Source organism: Umbelopsis ramanniana (assembly GCF_025399195.1).
Source record: "Umbelopsis ramanniana AG unplaced genomic scaffold K450scaffold_73, whole genome shotgun sequence".
Lineage (NCBI taxonomy): Eukaryota > Fungi > Mucoromycota > Umbelopsidomycetes > Umbelopsidales > Umbelopsidaceae > Umbelopsis > Umbelopsis ramanniana.
Window position 1 is genome coordinate 41,531 of NW_026252159.1, and position 15,934 is coordinate 57,464.

Below are 15,934 nucleotides of genomic sequence, written 5' to 3' on the forward strand. Positions count from 1 at the left end.
GGGTCGTCCGGGTCAAAAATTCCAAATCATGTCATGATAATTAAGCTCCGACTTGCATTATTACATACGGCGCTCCGAACAATTTTTTTTTATGTACATCATGAAGAACGGTTTTTCCGTTTACTAGAAGTAACAGTCATATTATTCCATAATGCATCATCCTCTTCATCCACATCCTTCTTGGCTGGCTCCTCAACATAATGGTCTTCATCTACAATTATAGCTGTTAATCGTTGCTTAAGATAGGCTTTGTTCAACAGCTTGCGGTGAATGGAGGTAGTTTCGTGTATTCTCAAGAAACGATCAAGTGAGACACTGACGACAATTTTGGAATTATTTGCGTTGTCAGTAGTTGTGCAAAATGCTGTGGCTGCTCCAGTCAACCCTATAATATAACATTGTAAGTTAGTATTAATCATTATAGATAGGATACTTCCAATCCTATGTATCCGAATTACCTTTGTATTGAGCCACGATCTTTCCGGTCTTGATATCTATGGCTCCCAAATCATTGGTGGTGTCTGCATAAAGGATTTGGTTATCATTGATTCCGACGCTTATTCGTTTTATGGGCTTATTGCCGACTTCTACGTCAAGGACTGGTCGGCGGGCTGTTTTGATATCGTACACTCTAATCTATTATAGTAGATGATGAATGACTGAAAAATAACATGCATGGTAAAGACTCTGGCAAAATTATATATACCTGATGGTAATGGGTTGCAGTGACCAATCGATTCGCTTCCTCGTCTACAAATTGAAGGTCGGTAATCCATACGGGTACTCGCAAGTCGAGATAATCGTTTTTGACCTGAAAGGAAAAGATATTAACATCAGATTTTTTTACAACAATGACTCGGGGATTGTATCACGAACATTTTTTGCTTGAAAAAGCTGCCCTTTGCTTGATTCTTTCTGTTTCTTATATTTGGCGGTGCTATTTTCTGTGTTTGTAGGTGCAGGCGTGGTATCCTCCTCTTTGCCGCTCAAGACATTCATGTCATACACAGTCAGCTCCCTTTCCTTTCCTCCAACAGCAAGGATATGGCTCTTGCTTGGGTGTACTCTTGCACAGGTGAGATCTTTGCCGAGGGAAGCAATGACAGTTGTGGACTTGGGGTCAGATTTCATGTCTGTCCATGATATCTGTCCATTGGATGATGCGGTAAAAAGCATCCTATTGTTAAATGTTAATATAAACGAGCCATTGACACCAGTTCCGCAGTGAATGGCAAGGACTTACCCGTCCTTGAACGACAGTCCAATGAAGGATCCCTCTTTTTTGGGTCCAACACAAATATTCTCATCTACCATCTCCTTAATTATTGACCCATCTTCTGGAGACATGAATTGAATCTTGCCGTTCTTGCGCGCTACAATCAGCTGCATAGACATTTTAGTATAATGTATGTCACCGGGCATGCCAAACTACAGTTTGGTACCTGTTTCTGGTCGTCAATGACCGCCCAAGCCATCTTCTCAACGCCCTCATCCTTGCTAACTGTTCCGAAAACATTGATCTGGAGTTTTGGGGCTTCCTTTTGTTTGTCTTCGTCGTTTTCTTCGGCTGGCTTTTGCTTCTTCACCCTCTTTTCGTCTACAGGAGCCGGGAAGACAATAGCTGCAATACATCACACTGGTTACAATTTCAATCTTCCTAGTATTGAACTAAACCCGTTATCAACCTACATTTGACCAATCCGCTCTCATCGCCTGTAAAATAACGCATGATCTGAAAGTGAATGGGGGGCCAGAAAGCAAAAAAGTTGCTATAAAATGAAAAAATTGTGACACGTTTTTTTTCAACGGGTTGAACAATTTCGGATGACGAAATGGGACTCCAGGCACAGTGACTGGACAAACTCGAACTCTTCAACATGCCATCTAAAAAGGACAAAGGAAAGGCCAAGGCGACTGACGCCCCACCAAAGGAGATCACTCAAAAAGATCTTGAAAAGCTCGCAAAGGATGTCGACAAGATCGCTAGCAAGGTACAGCACCGTCAAGAAAAGGCTTTAGCTAAAGGCGAACCCATCAAGGAAAAGAAGATCGATCCAGCTAAGGAGGCGGAAATGAGAAAGAAAATCGAAGCCATGGTTCAAGCACTTTCCAATATGGAACAGACTGGAGCCATCAAGGCATCAGGAAGAAAAGATATGGGCGACCACAAATTCTGGAACACCCAGCCTGTTCTTCAGCATGGTGAGTGCAAAGGCACGACGGTTGTTGATGACATAGTGAGATCAGCATTTTTCTGAGCAACATTTATAGGCGAAGATGTAACGGAAGAAGGCCCTATTGACCCGGCGGTGCCTCGGGATCAAGTACAGCAAGAGCCTTACCCATTGCCTAAAGAATTTGAGTGGTGTGAAGTGGACATTCAAGATGACAAGCAGGTATGAAACGACTTTTATCCATCTTTGTGCATTAGGAAAATGTTCCAGTTACTGAATTTGACAAAAAATTATTACACCCTTGGTTAGATTATTGAGTTGTACCAATTGCTGACAATGAATTACGTGGAGGATGACGACGCGCAATTCAGGTTTGATTACTCTGCTCCATTTTTGAAGTGGTAAGTGCATGCTCAAACCCAAGCCCACTTCAAACCAACTTTATATTAATGCCAGATCAGGGCTCTACAGCCTCCTGGTTGGAGAAAATCATGGCACGTCGGTGTACGAGTCAGCTCCAACAAGAAGTTAGTCGCATTCATCAGCGGTATTCCTGCAGCCGTTCGATCTCATAAGACGTGAGTACTGTAATACGTTGGTTACTGCTTCACGCTCATGGTTATAACATTTTGAAATTACTAGGCTTCATCATCTAACAGAGATCAACTATCTATGTGTCCATAAGAAACTTCGCTCCAAGCGATTGGCTCCAGTCCTGATCAAAGAAATTACCCGTCGTAGTCACTTGGAAGGTGTTTTTCAAGCTGCCTATACAGGTGGCATCGTTTTACCTACGCCCATTGCTACTTGCAGATACTACCATCGATCGCTTAATCCCAAGAAGTTGGTAGAATGCAACTTTTCTCGTGTTCCCAGAAACTCAACCATATCAGCCATGGTCAAAAAGTTCAAAGTCGCAGAACAACCGTCCACCCCTGGTCTTCGTGAGATGAAACCTGAAGATGCTACACAAGTTCGTGAGCTTTTGAATAAGTATCTCAGCAAATTTGATGTTGCCCCTGTGTTTGAAACCGATGACGACGTCCGTCATTGGCTTGCGCCAACTCCCGAGGTGGTTTGGAGTTATGTAGTGGAGGTAAATGCCTTTCTTTATGTATTGCATTCGTGCTGAGAAATGAGATACTCACTGGATGATTGATTTTCTATAGGACACCAAGACCCATAAAATCACGGACTTCTTTTCATTCTACACACTGCCTTCATCTGTCATAGGAAATGATAAACACAAAAGTCTCAATGCCGCCTACATGTTTTACTATGCAATCGATATCCCGGAGAAAGAAGCTGCAGACAGCTACGATACTGCAAGATATACGAAACAGAGATTAACGGAGCTAATGCGGGACGCTTTGGTTCTTGCGAAACAGGTTTGTGTATACTATGTAATTCGGCGCAAATTCTATCTACTTTTCTCATGTTGTTCTATTCCTTTCTTAACCCAATATAGGCCGACTTTGATGTTTTCAACGCATTGAATTTGATGGACAATTCCATGTTCATAGATGATCTTAAATTTGGACCTGGTGATGGCTATCTTAATTATTACCTGTATAACTGGAAATGTCGTGACATTAAACCCCATAAAGTTGGCCTGGTCATGCTCTAGATGATGAATATGGCAAGGAAAATAAAAACCACCACCCCACAACCACGAAAAACCTTGTGTGATTGCAAATGATGATTATGAGATAGAAGCACGGGCTCTGCTTTATGTTTGTTGTAACGCAAGACGAAAAAAAAAGTCGGTTGCGAGTTCCAAGATAGGAGGAGCTATCGGAACGTCGAAGATCGGGTTACGTACGTTACGGTTTTGAAAACTGCCACTGACCAAACCTGGATTGCTTACAACTATGAGGCTCCTTATGCCAGGTGACCGTGCGTATTCCTTTAGTCTCTTGCCCAGCATGGACGGCATCTGAAAGAAGTTCTTTCGAAATGATTTGATAGCCTTATCCATCATTTGCGTCAGAAAGTGATAATCCATATTCCTTTGTTTATATTCTTCCTAACCAGACAGGTTGCAGCGAAGGCATTTTTTCCTGCGTCAGGTCCCACCCCCCAGTAACGAAAACAAAGCCGCAAGGTCTTACCATAAAGAGGACACCATACCTATTTGCCAATATACCCGCCCGCCTCTTTTTTTTTTTTTTTGGTTTTTCATATTTTTTTTCTCCTTCTCTCGATCTTTATCTCTTGCCATGTCTCGTTCAAATTCACCTAAACTGCAAGTCTTAAAGCTTGACGAAATGAATGAGTCTCCGAGTCCAGAAGTACTACCGCAATACGATGATTATCATATACCGACAGTGACTTATGTCCCATATTATATTCCCGTCGGCGTACCAATGCCACCTCCTCCAAAGCGGATTCATCGATTTCTGTCAACGCTTGGACGGAAACACAAACGTTTTCCTCATTATCCATGTCACGGACCACCTCCTCCACCTTTATGCTACTCTCCAGTATTTCCCGCCTCAGTGCCTAATTATGCTATGCCCATGCCTGGCGAAGAAATGATGTATCAACCTCACATGATGGGTATGCCTGTAGACCAAGGGCTGCCAATGTATCCGCCTTTCCCAATGCAATCCTTACACTCTTGAACAGCCAATTATCTACTTGCGCTAGTCTGTACACATATTCAAATAAAAATTGCAATACTTCAAAATTACATTGTTGATTGATGATCAAGCAACTTTTATCTTTTTTTTTTCATTTTGTTTTGGTGGCAAGGATTTTTTGACTTTTGCTTATGGAAGAGCCAGGATCGGGGGTTCAAAATTTCAAAGGAGATGAAAGTTTGCCAAACCGTCAGAACGAAAACCTGTCATCATGTTGTCTTTCATCTATTCCGGTCAGTGACATCACATTTGCACCCAAAACGCATCATTCTCTTTGGATGTTCATCATCCGTCTTTTCATTGTACAGTATTTTTCTGGATTGGCTTCCTCGCGGTTGTACCTTACCTTGCCCTGGTTGCCTACGCCGCGTATGGTTGCCCCGAGCAAAACTTGAAAACAAAGTACAACGCCAAATGGTAGGTTCTTTTACATGGCTTTTCACGTAAAAATGGCGGGGTGGACTGACTTCTTTTCTTTTTTCTCTTCTTAGGGCATTGGTTACTGGAGGTTCGTCGGGTATTGGAGCTGCCATTGTTCGTAAATTGGCTTCACAAGGTTTGAACGTTGTTGTTGCTGCTCTTGACGACCAAACTCTCGTCAACTTCAAGTCCGAGATTCAGAAGGAATTCCCTTCACGTGAATTCCGTTTTGTTGGATGTGATTTGTCGACTCCCGATGGTCAAGCTTATATGGATGCCGTCAAGAAAGCTACCGCCGACATTGATGTGCAGATTCTCTGCAACAACGCTGGATTCATTACCACTGGATGCTTCGCTGATATTACCTTCGGCCGCAACATGGCCAACTATCACACCAATGTCACTTCCGGCGTTATCATGTCCCACTATTTCCTTAACAGAATGCTCGAGAAGGGTCAGAGAGGTCTCATCACCTTCACCTCTAGCAGTGCTGGTTTTATCCCCAACCCAATGAGCGCTTTGTATTGTGAGTTCTCTATTTGCATGTCTGAATATTGTCTATAGAGCGAGCGAGATCTCTTACTTTTCATCTAGCTTCCACCAAGATCTTCCTCACTACGTTTGCCGCTTCTTTGGCTGCCGAGACCGCCGAAGACAAGATTGATGTTCTGGTTGTGGTATGTGTTGAAAAATTTGCGGTAAATGCTAACGCCTTGAAACGTGCGTGACGAACTCATATTTTTTCTTTCTATAGCACCCTTCACCCATCAACTCCAACTTTTATAGCAACGCCGGAAAGATGTCTGCCCTTCTTTCTGCTCAAAAAATTTCTTCTCCTCCTTCTGTGATTGCTGAAACTATCTGCCGCAATGCTGGAAAGGTTGTTGTTGCTGACCAAGGTCCTATCACCGTGATCATGAAGATTGTTCTCTCTAAGGTACTTGATTGGAACGTCTTTACTGAAATCATGAAGCTTGCCTTGCCTTTCACTGGAGATTATAAGGCCATGAAAGTCAAGCGCAACGCCAAGTCTCAGTAAACCCAAGCTAGCTTGTAGCAACCCCACCCCTTCCAAATACGCGTTTTTAGCGCGTATATCATCAAACAAAACAAAGTTATTGAAATAAAAAAAAAAGTAATAGTGACACTGTTGATACCATGGCGTAAAAAATACAAATCATGTATATTGTGTTATCAACCTAATGGAATTCAATAAATGGCCTACCAATAGTGGCAAGAAAACAAGTCTACCAACCCTTCCAAGGTATGCCCACAATGCCGCGTATGCAGGTACCCTACTCACATCATTATAGAATCAAACAGGGCATTTCTTTGTTTTCAAAAATGTCTAACAGTACAACTATGGAGTTACTGTATTTTCAGCAGTGTGCGCAATAAAAGTCAATGATACAAAAGGAAGTAGAAAAAGAAGGTCAAGCAAAATAGCACAAAGAGGGAGACAAAAGAATAGAAACTTTTTTTAAAGAGGAGAAAAATACATGATCTAATCTCGGTTCTTTGGCTTATCGACCACTTCCAAAATTAAATCTCTGGCCATCGCGATGCCTGCACGGGTACCAGTGATCACCACGACGTCTCCGTCCTTGTTGGGAACGAGAATGTTGGTATCAGACTCGCCTCGGATACGGGAAATAGTGGCTCCTTGTCTACCAACGATGTAGCGATGCATGGATTGAGGAACAGTGAGGTATCCAGTGTGGGTTTGGTTGTGCTATGAAAAGGAAAAATGGCGGTTAATGATTGAACAAAGCCGCAAAGTCTACATGAAGAAAAATTGCTTACAGCATCCTTGAGGAGGTTCTTGATGTACTTTTGAGCCTTCTCGATGTTCTTTTGGTCACCCTTGAGGACCCAGGTGATGTCACCTTCCTCATTGCTGCCTTCGTTCTCTATTATTTCCAAGTTGAAGTCGTCGCTGCCTTCAGTCGTATCAATACGAGCAGCAGAGCCGTTCAAAGCACCAGTCTTCTTGTTGGCTTTTGGCTCAGGTTCGCCCTTGTGATCAACAACGACGTTGAACTCGTTGCGAAGCTTGCGGTAAGTAGCGCCATTGCTTCCAGTAACGGCGGCGTGATGCTTCCGTGGGATAAGCATCTCTTGTGTAGCACGAACCTTGCTCTATAAAAGATAACATGAGGTCAATGTCTACTACCTTTGACGGTACTTTTTTCTCTCTCTACACAAACTTACCAGCATATCAGCCTTGCACTTTTCGCAGTCTTCAGGTAAACCAGCAATAGTGACGGGTTCCTTGGAAGAGGCATTACCAGCCTTGGGGAAGTCGATTCTAACGTTGTATTTCTTTTGCAAGGCCTTCAAGTTGGAACCTCCGCGGCCAATCAGATTGGCATGCTCATCTCGGGGAATATCAACATTGACAGTGACAAGAGCTTCTTCATCAGCAACAAGTTGCTCCAACTTGGCACGAATTTTAGCGACAATCTCCTTGTCACCCTTCAAAACAATCTCGTCCTGAACAGAGTCTTCAGGTCTTGGGAATCGGACCATGCTGGCAGCACGGTCTTCAGAGCCACCAGCTTCAACAACAATGTTGCGGATGTTTCTACCGCCGGCACCAATCAAGCGCTTATGGTGTTCAGCATTGACCTTGATGGTCTCGGTGACCTGAGAATCCAACTCTTCTATAGCTTCCAAGATAGCCTTCTTGGCATTTGCAATGCTCTGCTTAGTACCTTGGAGAGATGTGGTGACAACACCATCAACAGGCTTGTTGAAATCAATTCTAGCTTGGGTTTCATCCTTGATCTCCTTGACCTTGGCACCGTTACGACCGACAATGTGGGGAAGGTGCTTGGCGTCAAAAGTGAAGACTGCAACATTGTTGTTCTCAACCTCATATTCATAGAGCTCCAAAAGTTCAGCCTTGGCAGCTGCAACGCCCTTCTTTCCACCACTCAAAGTGATTTCATCGGTAGAAGACTTGTCAGCTACGCTTGAGACTTCACTGCTGTTGTCATCAGATGCATCAGCAGAAGCGTCACTGCGGGGGAATTGAATGCGGACACTGTATTTATCTTCGAGCTTCTTGACATAGCGACCGCTGGTACCGATAAGACTCTTGTGATATTGGCGGGGAATGCTCAAGCTGGTGACGGTTCTGTCAGCCAAGCTCTCAATCAAAGCCATGATACGGTCCTTGGCAGCTTCGACATTGGTCTTAATACCCTTGATGGTAACCTTGACCTTATCAGTCTTGGGGGTTGCCTTGGCAGGAGTGCCCTCAGACTTAGCTTTGCCATCTTCAATATCAATTTTGACACCGAGATCATCCTTCAACTTGTTGATGTTAGCACCAGCCTTGCCAATAACATGGGCAGAGTATTCGGCAGGGATGACACACTCAGTCACGTAAGAGTTGAGGAAATCTTCATGCTTGGCTTCTTCGTGAACACGGTTGATTTCTTGAACAACGCGGTTGACCTCCTCAGTAGGACCACGAATGACAATGGCATCCTCGGCAAGATCAGCGTTACGTGGCTTGTCACCAGAAGGAGCAGCAGATCCAAACTTGACGAAAACTTGGTTATCAGCGCCAGATCCAATGATAGCATTCAAAGTAGTACGCTTGGGTCCAATGATGGCTCCGTGGAACTTGGCAGGAACCTTGATAGTCTTGGAGGTGAAGTCAGAAATGTCGGCAGCCATCTTGCTCAATTCAGCAGAGGCAGCATCCAAAGCTTCCTTAATCTTTGCGTCCTTTGCCTTTTGATCCAATCCTTCAAGTTCACTGGCCTTGCCCTCGAAAACAAGAAGAATTTCACTGCTCTCCTCCTTCTCATCAGGAGTGATAATGCTAACGGCATGGGCTTCGCTCAAACGCTGAATGTTTTGTCCCTTGCGTCCAATAATGTGACGATGGAAATGGGGTTCAATGTCGGCATAGCCAAAGTAGTTGACTTGCAATGAGCGAGCAAGTTCATCAACAGCTTGGACAGAGTTCTCAACAGCAGATTCCTCTTTGCCAACAAATTCAAGCACAGGCTTTTGCTCAGCAATGGAACCGCGAGGAACCATAATTTGAACACCGTGTTCGGCCTCAAGCTGCTTGAGCTTACTTCCGTAGGTCAAGTAGCGCAAAAGGTTTTGTCCATGCTTTTGTTGGTCGGCAGCAGACTTGTTGACACGAGTAAGGTCAAGAACTTGAACTTGAACAGAGTTGGCCTTCTCAAATGCAAGAGCCATAGCGCTGGGAAGCTTATTCTTGGGACCACGAATGACAACTTCCTCAGAAGCATCAGTAGACGAGGGAAGTTCAACGGTACAACCTGTGGGTAGATGACAAAAATCGCTTTAGATGGTGCAATTACAATATCTGCATGCTATATCTTGCTATTGTTGCTTACCAGTCTGTTCCAAAATGTCCATCAAGTTGACGGCGTTCTTGCCGATGATGAATCTGTGTTGGCGTTTGTTGATCTCGAACTTAACAGTACCGCAAACTCTTTCGAGCTCGGCATAGGTCTTCTCGATAGACTGCTTAGCCTGTTGAACCTTTTCTCTGTCACCAGAAATGACAATAGAAGTCTCGGCCTTGTTTGCAGCCTGCTCTTCGTTATCATTATCAGCTTCAACCAAAGCAACAACACTGAAAGTAGGGATGCGAATCTTGACATCGAGTTCATCAGCAAGAGCCTTAACTTTCTTGTTGTCAGCGCCAGCAATCAAAGGATAGTAGTGAGAGTCGATGTTGTTAAGTTTGACAGTCTGGGTAGCAGTCTAAAAAAGATTCGGGGAATGTGAGTTTGCCTGTAGTCAAACTATGGATGGGTTCTTTTGCGGACGATATAAAACTACCTTTTCTCCAACAATCTTCATAATTTCGGCCTTGGCAATCTTGACACCCTCGGCATCACCAACAATGGAGATGGAGACGGGAACATCCTCAGCATCCTCGTCATCATTCTCAATAGGCTCTAAATCGGCCTTTTCCCGCTTGGGGACATTGATACGGGTACCTGAAATGTTCTGGATTTGCTTGAGAGTAGCACCCTTAGCACCAATGATGAAACGTTGAGTAGAAGAAGGGACTTCCAACTGGACATTCAACTAAAAATCACAAATAAATATTGATGAGAAAAGGTGTCAAGAAAACCAAGTTACGCCAAATTTTGATCCCGTTATGCATACCTTGACGGCCAAATTGGCTAGGATTTCACGCTTAGCCTTTGCAACATCGGCTTCCTTACCCTGAATCAGGTAGGTGATGATACCAGCACGGGATGTAGAGGCATTGATGGTAGTACTAGTCTTTGACATGACCTGCTTGATGGATTCAGCAGCGCTCTTGAAGCCCAAAGGCTTGTTAGGTTGGTTAGCGATTTGGTCTTCGCGAGCAAGTTCCAAAGTGTCAGTAACAACGTTGCGGACCTTCTTGGTAGCAGGGGTATGAGGGGCGCCGGATGGAGTAGGGGAGGCTTGCTTCAAACGAGCAGCACTACCAGCACCCCATCCAGAAACAGCAGCAGGACGCGAAGAAGATGACAAGGATGGGAAAGCGGATTCCGAGTTCAGATCAAGGCCAGCCTTCTTCTTGGGGGCGGGTTCACGTACAGGTTCAGCGACCTCTTCCTCCTTCTCCTCCTCGGCTTCCTGAGCCTCGGAAGCCTCGCCTACGGAGAGATCTCCAGAAAGAGCACCTGAAGAAAGAGTAGTAACCGATTCTATTTTAGAGTCCTGATCCTGGGCAGCTTGAGCGTGCATCAAAGCAAGCTTGGCAGAAGGAGTCAATTCTTGAGTGGCTTGCTGGTTATCGAAAGATGTGTCCATGATTACTTAGCCAAGAGGGTTCGATTAGATTAACAGCCGGTATCCGAGAGAGAGATTGACAAAACAACAAAGATCTGAAGAGTGCAGATGAGGAAACGCAGATGATGGAAGTACGCCTGATCTTCTCTGGCCACCTTTTTTTACTCACTCCGACAAGACCGGTTGCCAATGACACGTCAGAACTGCCTGGACATGCCCTAACCCTGATCCGACTGAGAGGAAACGCGCCATTGAGGCTCAACAACTTTAAATTGAAAAAGGCCGAGATCTCCAAATAATACCGCGTCTAACATGTCTCCAGCATGGTGGCCCGTCGCTGTCATTGCCTATGCTACATTGCTTTTGGCTACAGCTGCTATAGTCAATGCTACAGTCAAAGACCCGTACATGGTAAGATGTCTCGAGATCCCGCCGCCGTCCTGCATAATCTGACAGAAATTAGGACGAGATCTTTCACATACCACAGGCACAGCGATATTGCAATGGAGACTACTGGACTTGGGATCCTATGATAACCACTCCTCCAGGGCTGTAAGTTCATGAAATATCTCTATTGTTGCTTTATGGGCCTGTACTGAAACTGCTTCTTTTCTAAGCTATGTAATCAGTAGCAGCATATTAACTCCTTTCATGCAATGGCTTCAGCAAGATTTATGTACGACAGCGATTCTACGTGGGACCAATATAATTTTTGCCACCGGAATTTTAGTCGTAGTGTCAAGATTGCTCAAGGTTTTGCATCCAGGCATTGAATCCGCGCGTTTGAGCCTGTACGCGCTTGCTCTCGGCTGCTTTCCTGTATCTTTGTTCTACACATTCTTATATTATACCGATACTGGATCGACGTTTTTTGTTCTTCTCTCCTACTTACTGGCTAAGCAGCGTCGATATTGGAGTAGTGGCCTGGTAAGATATGACCACCTTATATGTATCCATCGTCTAGGCATTTAACCTGACTATGTATGGCACAGATTGCTTTGGTGTCTCTAGCCTTTCGACAGACCAATATAGTGTGGCTGATTTTCACTGCAGGGATTTCGGCCGTTGATATACTTGCTGTGAACAAAAAAAGTGATGACCGCTCCCAAGCTCTCTATAATCCCTCGGTAGATAAGGCTACGTCCATAGGTAAAGCATTCATCAGAAATGGGAAATATAAGAAGATCTATTAATTTTATTTTCCCAATAGCCCAGTATCTGCAGTCTGTGCAATCACTAGTAATTCTGGCTATAACCAAGTTGCCTCAATTGATTCCACGACTTTCAACTTTTATTCTTTCCATAGGTGCTTTCGCATCCTTTATATATTGGAACAAGGGAATCGTTTTGGGTAAGAAACCCCGTTTTTATACATCAATGTTTCATGCGGTCTTTTCACTTAACCACTTTTTCACCAGGCGACCATAGTGCCCATGTAGCTGGACTGCATTTCCCTCAACTTTTCTATTTTATTTCTTTTCTCACTTTCTTTGCCCTACCATTCATGGTAGATTCCAAAATAATGAAGCGCGTAATGCAACAACTACAAACACTTTCTCTTAGCTGGTAAGCATACTGCAGATTGCCATCAGGTCCCTTTGCGAGGCACTTATTCTGGCTTATATAGGTTTATTTCTGCGGCTGCCATTGCTTCAGGAATAATGTACCTCATTCATAATTATACGTAAGCTGTCTTTTCTTTTCCATGCATGGCAAACGATCTTTGAAATACCACTAAGCTTATTTTGTTGGAAGCTATGAGCATCCATACCTCCTAGCAGATAACCGACATTATAGCTTTTATTTATGGCGAAAGCTGTACAAGAGGCACTGGAGCGTTCGCTACCTCCTTACGCCCATCTACATGGCGTGCGGATGGCTTTGTTACATCACAATCGCCCCATCCGTGACAGTTCTCTTTCTGCTTGCATTCTCAGCAGCCACTGCGTTGACACTGGTTCCTTCTCCGCTTTTGGAGTTCCGTTACTTCATCATCCCAGTATACATTTTCCTAGTGCATATCAAGGTTCCCAGCAAATTCAAAAATGGTCTCGCTATTGTACTTTATCTATCAATCAATGCATGGACGATCTGGATGTTCTTGCATAAAGGCTTTATTTGGGATTCTGAAATAGGACGTGTCCAACGATTTATTTGGTAGAGTCTGCCACCCGCAATAGAAGCATATTCACCGCTCATATTTAGACACCTTGTTATACCAACCTCGTTTTGTCACTATGATGTATGCAGGGTTTTCCAGAGGAGATCGTCAGCTCCATAACTATGTACCATTCTACCTCCAAGGCAGCACACTCAATCCCATACAGAACATTGCGTTAGGTTCAAAATAAAATATGTTATTTCGATCGTAATTTTACAAGCCAAACAATACTTTAGCGGTGTACAGTACAATGTGATTGAAAATAAAAAAAGTTGAAAATCAAAAGATTGTAATAATGAGCTGCAGTAGTGAGATGTCTGCAATGTGGGGGAATAATGCACTAACAAAAATGGTATGTTGTAAAAGGTAGTATAGCTTATTTACCACCATTCTGAACAAGAGGGCATTGACCCGACTTGACCAGAGCAGCAACCTCATGCAAAAGCTTCTTGGGATCGGAAGCATTCTCATCGGTATAGTACATTCGGCAGTCAGCGGCGACATTATTGTATTCCAAAAGGTTGACTTCATCGCCAAACTTAGTATCGGGTAAGTTGGGTCGATAGACTTCACGGAATGTCCATCCCATATCAGCTCGCTCAGGGAATGGCTTGGGAGCTTTGGGATCATCGAGCAGATCAAGAGACTGAAGGTCCATCAAGAAAGAGGACAAACGCTCGCTTTCACCACCTGGGAAGGAAGCAAATTGCATGCGATTTCCGCGAATACCACCGAGACCAAGAGCAGGAACATTATGGATCAAGCGGAGACGAGACACGACAATGGCGCAAGTTGATCCACAGCGGCCATCAGAGAGGATCAAAAGATCGTCGGCATTCCAGCGTGAAGTGTTAAAAGCATTGTTACCAGCAAAGGCTGAATTCCAAGATTCACAGCTAAGAGATACGGGTTGAGAGAACTTGACATCGGTATTACCACGCTTATAGGTGACAGGATTTGTGTACCAATCAGCGTCTTGGGTATGGTTGGATTTATAGTCCATCCATTTTGTGGATTTCATATCAAAAGCCTTCTGAACCATGTTATCGACCAGAGAGGAATATTTGACATCAGAGTAGTAGTCGGGTGTGGAGCTGAAGAAAGAATTGATGAAGAATTCACCAGCACAAGCATCACCGCCTCCATTACCAGAGAAATCAAAGATAATTTTCTTCACATTCTTTTCTGCAAACATTTGAAGTCCGCGAGTGAAGTTCTTAACAAAGGCCTCCTTGTCTTCGCTAGCAACAGAAAAACTCTGAATGTCGATGAGACCAACATCAGAATCCTCACCGTCAAGAATAAGGAATTCTGTGTAGTCTCTGGTGGTATGTCCGATGGAGTTTTCGCTGAAATCGAATGCTTGACCAATGTGATTCTCTTGAACAGTAGGTTCGAAAAGGGGACCACGCTTGCTCAAAGCTGAAGTATGGACAGAACAGAAGGAATCCCAGTATGTATCGGCATCCGAGAATCCAGTAGGGATCTGAGCAACCCAAGGGATGGTAACAGTAATAGGCTCATCGTAGTCAGCTTGTTCTGGTTTGGTGCCATTTTTGGGACATTGCAGCGTGTATTTGTGACTTTCTTGGGCAGGAAGGAAACGATGGTAGCCAAGGTCATCAGCACCGTCATCCCATCCATGGAAGTAATCTTTGCTGTTCATGATGTTGTTCAAGCAGGTGTTGACATCCTTGCTTTCGCCATTGTTGTTGACAGCGTAGTTGACAACCATCTCCATGGCGTTGACGTCGTCGATATGAGTGACCTCGCAGTCAGTCCATTCTTTCTTGGCGTCGGCCCATAGATCATCTTTAACATAAGCGACGTTTACAATTTGACGACCGTCGCGGATGAGAGAATTGAGTTGGATGGGTTGCCAAAAGATGAACTGTCGATAGCAGTGTGGAGAATAAACCTAAATAGATCAATCAATTAATTAAAAACCGAAAAATTTCGCGTAGTGCTAAAAATAAAAGGCAAAGGCTAATTACCAGATGAGCGTCGTGGACTTTGTCCAAGATCAGCGCAATAGCGTCCTGGAAGGCTCTATCTGACTTCCATGGCTCTTTTTGAATAATATCGAGAGCTTTAGAAATGTTAACAGGTACGATAGACAACCCTTCTACTTTTGGCGGGGTAGCAGCGATTTCCTGTAGGCAAACATGTGAGCATTTTCAATGGAATTGGAGACGGGTGCAATGCATGCGGTTTTAAAAATGAATCTCACATTGAAAATGTACAAATCGTCCGTGATTTTGCGAACAATGTCGATAGTTTCGGTAGCAATGGTGTGGTTGTAAGGAAAGTATTCGAGACAAGCCTTTGCTTCGGCGAAGGTTGCAATGGGTTTGCCAGCTACGATTGCACACGGGTCCGAAGTTTGTGCTAAACTAAACGACGGCAAGGTTGCCAGAAGCAATGATGTTGCAATAGCAAACAAATTGCTAGAGAACATTGGAAAGGTGGCAAACGAACGAAAAATTGGGCCAGGTACCCTGTGCACCTCAATAAACTGGACACAGCCAACTGTTCTAAAAAAAGAACTCCGCCACACCATTCATGGTCTGGCACCAGCCGCTCAGAATTGCAAGAAACGCCGTTTTCGCGTCCGCTACGGCAGTCAGTATATTACTGATCTGAAATATCCTTCTTTAAAGTAGGAGAAGTACACTACGTGGAAAGCATCATCTTAAACAATATTCTTTTACTCTACAGTAGCAAGAATCAAAGAATGCGCAGCTTGCCAC

General features: G+C 44.0%; 7 protein-coding genes across 7 annotated transcripts; 4 read left to right on the plus strand and 3 right to left on the minus strand.

Moving 5' to 3' along the window:
* Position 1: 1 nt before the first annotated feature.
* On the minus strand, positions 2-2,061 carry K450DRAFT_258926 (uncharacterized protein). Its single transcript, XM_051591924.1, has 7 exons — positions 1,690-2,061; positions 1,443-1,621; positions 1,244-1,383; positions 877-1,177; positions 707-811; positions 459-636; positions 2-385 (listed from the first exon to the last, which is right to left on the minus strand). Exons 1-7 carry the CDS (start codon positions 1,877-1,879, stop codon positions 99-101), a joined length of 1,380 nt encoding a protein of 459 aa, XP_051441010.1. The 5' UTR covers positions 1,880-2,061; the 3' UTR covers positions 2-98.
* Positions 1,787-3,852, plus strand: K450DRAFT_258934 (uncharacterized protein). The gene is made up of 7 exons (XM_051591925.1): positions 1,787-2,202; positions 2,272-2,396; positions 2,484-2,575; positions 2,636-2,752; positions 2,817-3,270; positions 3,344-3,562; positions 3,643-3,852. The coding sequence occupies exons 1-7, from the start codon at positions 1,878-1,880 to the stop codon at positions 3,799-3,801; spliced, it is 1,491 nt and encodes a 496-aa protein (XP_051441011.1). The 5' UTR covers positions 1,787-1,877; the 3' UTR covers positions 3,802-3,852.
* A 434-nt stretch (positions 3,853-4,286) lies between these two features.
* K450DRAFT_258939 (uncharacterized protein) lies at positions 4,287-4,889 on the plus strand. The gene has a single exon (XM_051591926.1). The coding sequence runs from the start codon at positions 4,394-4,396 to the stop codon at positions 4,796-4,798; it is 405 nt and encodes a 134-aa protein (XP_051441012.1). The 5' UTR covers positions 4,287-4,393; the 3' UTR covers positions 4,799-4,889.
* Positions 4,890-4,927: 38 nt separating this feature from the next.
* On the plus strand, positions 4,928-6,508 carry K450DRAFT_258942 (uncharacterized protein). The gene is made up of 5 exons (XM_051591927.1): positions 4,928-5,049; positions 5,125-5,233; positions 5,308-5,762; positions 5,831-5,913; positions 5,991-6,508. The coding sequence occupies exons 1-5, from the start codon at positions 5,028-5,030 to the stop codon at positions 6,273-6,275; spliced, it is 954 nt and encodes a 317-aa protein (XP_051441013.1). The 5' UTR covers positions 4,928-5,027; the 3' UTR covers positions 6,276-6,508.
* Positions 6,509-6,740: 232 nt separating this feature from the next.
* Positions 6,741-11,044, minus strand: K450DRAFT_275119 (uncharacterized protein; the record flags this gene model as incomplete). The annotated part of the gene is made up of 6 exons (XM_051593155.1): positions 6,741-6,968; positions 7,040-7,375; positions 7,448-9,543; positions 9,622-9,994; positions 10,073-10,324; positions 10,406-11,044. 6 exons carry the CDS (start codon positions 11,042-11,044, stop codon positions 6,741-6,743), a joined length of 3,924 nt encoding a protein of 1,307 aa, XP_051441014.1.
* A 248-nt stretch (positions 11,045-11,292) lies between these two features.
* K450DRAFT_258954 (uncharacterized protein) lies at positions 11,293-13,372 on the plus strand. The gene is made up of 8 exons (XM_051591928.1): positions 11,293-11,434; positions 11,487-11,575; positions 11,641-11,950; positions 12,016-12,172; positions 12,234-12,374; positions 12,442-12,589; positions 12,651-12,707; positions 12,779-13,372. The coding sequence occupies exons 1-8, from the start codon at positions 11,336-11,338 to the stop codon at positions 13,182-13,184; spliced, it is 1,407 nt and encodes a 468-aa protein (XP_051441015.1). The 5' UTR covers positions 11,293-11,335; the 3' UTR covers positions 13,185-13,372.
* Positions 13,347-15,652, minus strand: K450DRAFT_258956 (uncharacterized protein). Its single transcript, XM_051591929.1, has 3 exons — positions 15,415-15,652; positions 15,179-15,337; positions 13,347-15,102 (listed from the first exon to the last, which is right to left on the minus strand). Exons 1-3 carry the CDS (start codon positions 15,640-15,642, stop codon positions 13,561-13,563), a joined length of 1,929 nt encoding a protein of 642 aa, XP_051441016.1. The 5' UTR covers positions 15,643-15,652; the 3' UTR covers positions 13,347-13,560.
* Between the last annotated feature and the right edge of the window lie 282 nt (positions 15,653-15,934).

Bases quoted from the DNA above. Each gene is read 5' to 3' on its own strand.
- K450DRAFT_258934 (XM_051591925.1), top strand. From the start codon at position 1,878: ATGCCATCTAAAAAGGACAAAGGAAAGGCCAAGGCGACTGACGCCCCA. The intron at 2,203-2,271 runs GTGAGTGCAAAG...CAACATTTATAG, and splicing joins CCAGCCTGTTCTTCAGCATG to GCGAAGATGTAACGGAAGAA. The intron at 2,397-2,483 runs GTATGAAACGAC...ACCCTTGGTTAG, and splicing joins ACATTCAAGATGACAAGCAG to ATTATTGAGTTGTACCAATT.
- K450DRAFT_258926 (XM_051591924.1), bottom strand. From the start codon at position 1,879: ATGTTGAAGAGTTCGAGTTTGTCCAGTCACTGTGCCTGGAGTCCCATT. The intron at 1,384-1,442 runs GTACCAAACTGT...ATGTCTATGCAG, and splicing joins TCATTGACGACCAGAAACAG to CTGATTGTAGCGCGCAAGAA. The intron at 637-706 runs GTATATATAATT...CTACTATAATAG, and splicing joins CTGCAACCCATTACCATCAG to ATTAGAGTGTACGATATCAA.
- K450DRAFT_258939 (XM_051591926.1), top strand. From the start codon at position 4,394: ATGTCTCGTTCAAATTCACCTAAACTGCAAGTCTTAAAGCTTGACGAA.
- K450DRAFT_258942 (XM_051591927.1), top strand. From the start codon at position 5,028: ATGTTGTCTTTCATCTATTCCG. The intron at 5,234-5,307 runs GTAGGTTCTTTT...TTCTCTTCTTAG, and splicing joins ACAAAGTACAACGCCAAATG to GGCATTGGTTACTGGAGGTT. The intron at 5,914-5,990 runs GTATGTGTTGAA...TTCTTTCTATAG, and splicing joins AGATTGATGTTCTGGTTGTG to CACCCTTCACCCATCAACTC.
- K450DRAFT_258954 (XM_051591928.1), top strand. From the start codon at position 11,336: ATGTCTCCAGCATGGTGGCCCGTCGCTGTCATTGCCTATGCTACATTG. The intron at 11,435-11,486 runs GTAAGATGTCTC...GACAGAAATTAG, and splicing joins CAGTCAAAGACCCGTACATG to GACGAGATCTTTCACATACC. The intron at 11,576-11,640 runs GTAAGTTCATGA...TTCTTTTCTAAG, and splicing joins ATAACCACTCCTCCAGGGCT to CTATGTAATCAGTAGCAGCA.
- K450DRAFT_258956 (XM_051591929.1), bottom strand. From the start codon at position 15,642: ATGTTCTCTAGCAATTTGTTTGCTATTGCAACATCATTGCTTCTGGCA. The intron at 15,338-15,414 runs GTGAGATTCATT...GTTTGCCTACAG, and splicing joins ACGATTTGTACATTTTCAAT to GAAATCGCTGCTACCCCGCC. The intron at 15,103-15,178 runs GTAATTAGCCTT...TGATCTATTTAG, and splicing joins AAGTCCACGACGCTCATCTG to GTTTATTCTCCACACTGCTA.